The following is a 5,000-nucleotide window of genomic DNA, read 5'->3' as shown; positions in this document are numbered from 1 at the left end:
AAGAAAACCCACTCACAAGCAAAAGTCACCGCACAAACTGTTGTTTCCATTGGAGGTTTTTCCTTGCCCTTCCTCGCGCTCATTCTCAGATCAACTGCGCATGCGTAAACGAACTGACTTCCAGTTTGAGAAAAAAGCTAAATTTCCGGCGGTTTTAAATTGAATTAATTTTTTTTTACATGGCACGTTTCACCCCCAAATACAGAATATGGCTAAGCATTGATTTTTTAAAATCATCTTTTTTGAAAAAGTTATGGATATTTCAGTATCGTTTATGTCTTTAAAAACAACATTTTTTTTTTGAAAATAAAAAGAAGGCCATGCTTGGGTTGATGCAAAAACGAATACAAATCATCAAACCATCGATTAAATACCCAAAATAATTCCGTAGCACGGAGACAAATTTAGAGTTTTCTTTTATTGGTCATGTGACCATGGGCTTGGTATGATGACATCATATTTAGGGTCATTGGCTTACAAAAGTTGGAAACTGACCAAAATAATGCCAAATTCTCTCAAATTACTTAACCATTACATCCTTAGCAAGGCACCCCAAAAAATACGTCATTGGGTCCTTAAGGTTTGAAGTGCAGTGAAATTAAGGGCCTTCAACTGAAATTGAATGCTGGGCAAGTTTAAAAAAAATTGCCAGCTTAAAGACAGCTTAATTCCAGATTTGCTTCAACCAGTTACACAAGTTCAAGTTCAAGTTCAAGGTTATTGTTTTGCCTCAGTACAGAGCGTAGTATTTATTTAAAAAGCTAATGGCAAGGAAGCCCAAAGGAAACCACTTGGCTTATGAGAGGTCTCCCTTGATTATTTAATTAATATACAAAGTATTTACAGAAGTTTACATGTCAGATTATAGGCAGAGCTACTAGACAGTGTAGGAAACATTAAAAATACTGTATACTAGATAATTGTATTAAATATAGATTGGGCTAAAAGAAGCAAATGGGGGAAACAATGAAATAGTATAGTTTTAAGAGGAGTGCTTTCAGTTTACGGGAAATGGTGGCAATGTACTTGTTGGATTTTGAAATTCAAAATTAGGATGTTGAAGAATTTAGGACCTTGGAAACAAATAGAGAATTTTCTTATATTGGTCCTGCAACAGGGCTTGAAAAACCTCTGAACTTCTGGTTTCTTAAGAAACTAACCAACCAACCGCAACCAGTAACAATAATTATTATGAACACTACAGTGTACTGTTACAATAATGATGGTTTCTAAATAAGGCATGTCTTTTTGAGAGGGACAGCAACATACAGTAGAGTAGATACAGTGCCCAAAAATCTTTCTTTTAAATTTGGTGGTTGTTAATAATTATGATTGCTGTTTTCATTACCTCAAGCTTCCACAGATATCTAAAAAGGAAGAAGGTGAAGGTGACTTTAATAAGGTACAGCAGAAGTGGTAGTAGTGTTTTTGAAATTAATTACAAGTTTGAAATCCTTTAAAAGATTTTTGTGGAGTGCGCCATATTAAGTGCACTTTGCATTAAAGTTGGTAAGCTTTGAAACAAAACCAGGGATTGCTTAAGAGCTTCTAGTGTCCAGGTCAGCATTATTTTTACAAGATATTGTGTGGTTGTGTTCCAGGAGACAATTGTTCAGGACCTTTCAAAGTTGTCCAGTGAAGAAAAGATTCAGGTACTGTATTACAGAATGTGCAGAAATTTCACTTACATGTACATTGTACATGTATGTTCAGAAAATAGTAAATAAATATTCCTGGTACTACATAATTGGATGGAGGCCCAATTTTGACATTCAACACGAAACTTGTTTCCCTTTGTCTAAGCCTTTGCTACCCAGTCTACATGTATTTCCAACAATAAGGCAAGGGTAAAGGTTAGCATTATTTTTAGCGTAGAGTAAAATGCAAAGTCTGTTTATCCTTTATACTTGATGCCCAGCATTTGGGGGACACTTTGTAATGTTAATAGACCAATTTCAATTTAATTTTATTTAAATTCAGTCCTTAACAAAAGTCATCATCTCAAGGCTTCGGGGAATAAACTCATGGAAGTCCTTACATTTATTCCCCAGAGCCTCCAGATGAAACCTTTTGTTTACATGTACGACTGAATTTTGATGATAATTATCAAAATTGGGCTATTGTGACTTTGTCTGTATGGGCCTTAATCATATGGCAGCCATGTTGAGTCCAAATGAATTAAAAGCTTTAAGTTTGTTTTTGCCCACTGAAGCTCATTCCCAAACATTTCAACTCGAGGCAGACAATTTATTATTTTAATTATAATCAGTGGGTGCCAGTTTAAGGGTTGGAGTGTTAACAACGTTAACGCCCACTCATTTGCTACATTGTACATAATTGTACAGCTTGATGTTGAACCCTTTTAAAGCAGTTTTAACAAGACTTTCAGATTGTATTTGCACTCAAATACTGTCTCCTTTTAGAGATAAGTGTGGGCAGGAGGTTTTTTTGCTTCAAATCATTCATGCAAACAGCTATTCAGTGTCCTAAGGATCCCCAAAATAAAAATTATTACAGCATACAAATGAATGTAGTACTGTAATTGAGAAAGAGGAGGTGCTGTCTCTTCTTTGACAAATGTACAGATAATTATTATAGATGGAAAGATTTTCGAGTCTTAACACATTTCTGTCGTACAAGACATTCTTCATTATTCAAAGCTTAAAAAAATGTCGTTCAACAGATACTGATCAAAGAGTCTCCCGAGCTTTTTCAACTCATGGATGAATTCAAGCTAAAGGTATTGAATGGCCACTGCTTTAAATCACAAAGTAATGTTAGTATGCAAGTGGTACCAAATTAAATGTTCCTGTATGTAGAGCTTACAGAATCATGTAAGTCAAGTGAGATGACCGTGAGTCATAGACATCACCTCAAAAGTTCAGTTTTGTGTTCTGGTTTTTTACACAGTTACGTGCAAGAAAGGTTGAAAGGCTGCATGCATAAGACACGCTGTAAGAAGCTACATGTATTATCAGCAGTTCCAACTGGATTTTGTGACAAAGTAGAGATTCCTCTCTCAAGTTGTCGTGGCATTTTTGTTGTTGTTTTTGTTTATTTGTCTCTTGGATTGAAATCTTGTGAGAGTGATTACCGTGCTGTTTAAAACTACAGTGAATTAAAAAAAACAACTCATGAAAAAAAAAATGCATGCTGAAATGAAGGAATGATCCTCCCATAATTATATGCAAAGAAAGAATAAGCTATGCCGGTAATTATCTTTAAAGAAACTCGAAAATACTCCGCACTGGTCCTTTTCTAAAGAGATATAATTTTGATATATACAAATTAAACTGGAGAATTTTTTTGAAACAGCTAAAAGAAGTGACTGAAAGGCTTCATCCTTTGGTGAAAATGGCAAGAGCGGGGCAGATCTCCGAAGAGGTAGTATAGTAGAATACATGTAATTATTTGCCATGATTACTTGTACTATGGTTGCTTGCCACGTTAAGTTAAAGAACAACTGACACACCCTGAGGATTAATCGTTTTTGGTCCATTTAGCTTTTACCACTCGGAATTAAGACTTTTTCGTTACATGGACACTGCTGACATTCACCTTTCCAGGGTTATTATCCAATGGTGATCCTCGCGATCGTGCACTTGCGCACCATTGTGGCCCGGGATCTACTCCGGGCCCGGGTTGCTCGAAGCATGGTTAGCGCTAACCAGCTTTAAATACCATGGAAACCTATCGGTTTTGATACCTGTTAACCAACGCTTAGCGCTAATCAGGCTTCGAGCAACCGGCCACAGGAGTGGATGCCATGTGTGGTTAACCTTGGTTGGTTCTCTACTCTGCTGGCCTTCCCTTCTTAACAAAAACCAACATTATTTTTGATCATTTGACTTGCTTTATGTCGATTTTTGAGAGATAATTGTTGGCAAAATTGAAAATGGCTTGGAACGCGGTTTTGTTAAACATTGTCTAAACTAATTAATAATCGACCGTATGCGTTTTGGGGATTTTGTCCTGTAAAAGCAATGCGCACAAATCACTCTTGGCATTGTGTCATGCTTCACTGAACTGTACATTCAACACCCCCCCCCCCCCCCAATTCAAATGAATTTTGATCTAACAGAGACAAGTGCACATCATTGTCCAGTGTCATGCTGTGCGTGACGAAAGAAGCGCTCTTTCTATAGACAGACGCGTTATAATTCGTAAATTAACTTAGTTGTCTGAAGCAAACATTATTAAAGTACTTTGATTTTCTTTTTTGCCTGCAGGGAGCCAGCTATATTGAACTGAAGCATCAGCTCTATCTCAAGTAAGAGCCTCGACATTTTGTTTCTTGTCGTGAAGGAAATCGGCAGTGTTCTTGTTGTGTTTGAACTACCGCTATGATTAACCGATAACTGCTCTTTATAATTCAAATGGTACTTGCTTTTTTTGAGCTTTAACTGCTTTACTGGATGATTGCTTTAAAGCAGAAAACTGTTCACGTCAAATGCATTCAGTTTATTAAACAATTCATCACAACTCCCTTTTGGAAATGGGCGTTAAGGCTTTAGAGAGAGATGGATCGCGAAGAAAATTATGTTGATACTCGCTCGTTGAAAACGGTGGTGTTTGATCATCATACTAGGCGGCCTTAGCCGACGAACACCCCTGGCTCTCCATTCCTCTTAATGATTCACGCTGGTAGAAAGCAAATCCTCCGTCCGTCTTCAAAATACGGACAAGAGTAGGCACGCTTTCACCGCGGCGTCCACCCTTGAAGGGGCTGCCGAACAATGATCTCGCTCTCGGAAATTAAAGCAGTTGATTCCTGAGACAGTGAATTGCGAGACGGTAGTGAGTTTAAGCAAGGATAACGGCAACGTCAACAGAAACCATAACCCCCCTCCCCAAAAAAAAAGAAAAAAAGGAAAGGAACTTTATTTAAGTGTCTAGTCGTTCTAACGCTGGGACACTGATTGGGGACACTGTAAACTGAAATTAACAATTAACGCAAATCAAATCAAAAATGTTGCTTTTTGAGGAGAGGGGAACCAACA

At 37.4% G+C, this 5,000-nt stretch overlaps 1 protein-coding gene across 2 annotated transcripts in view; it reads left to right on the top strand.

Annotated features, from left to right (window-relative positions):
* The window catches only part of LOC137997456 (something about silencing protein 10-like), a 27,073-nt gene that overhangs the window by 9,876 nt on the left and 12,197 nt on the right, over positions 1-5,000 (top strand). For both annotated transcript variants that reach the window (XM_068843485.1, XM_068843478.1), the window contains exons 9-13: positions 1,355-1,402; positions 1,602-1,652; positions 2,684-2,740; positions 3,316-3,384; positions 4,230-4,270. In XM_068843485.1, coding sequence (XP_068699586.1) covers positions 1,355-1,402; positions 1,602-1,652; positions 2,684-2,740; positions 3,316-3,384; positions 4,230-4,270 — 266 coding nt within the window. The remainder of the gene's footprint in view (positions 1-1,354; positions 1,403-1,601; positions 1,653-2,683; positions 2,741-3,315; positions 3,385-4,229; positions 4,271-5,000) is intronic.

The sequence above is a fragment of the Montipora foliosa genome, chromosome 1 (genome assembly GCF_036669935.1).
Source record: "Montipora foliosa isolate CH-2021 chromosome 1, ASM3666993v2, whole genome shotgun sequence".
Lineage (NCBI taxonomy): Eukaryota > Metazoa > Cnidaria > Anthozoa > Scleractinia > Acroporidae > Montipora > Montipora foliosa.
The sequence above is the reverse complement of the archived record's forward strand: the minus strand, read 5'-3'. Positions and strand labels throughout refer to the sequence as shown.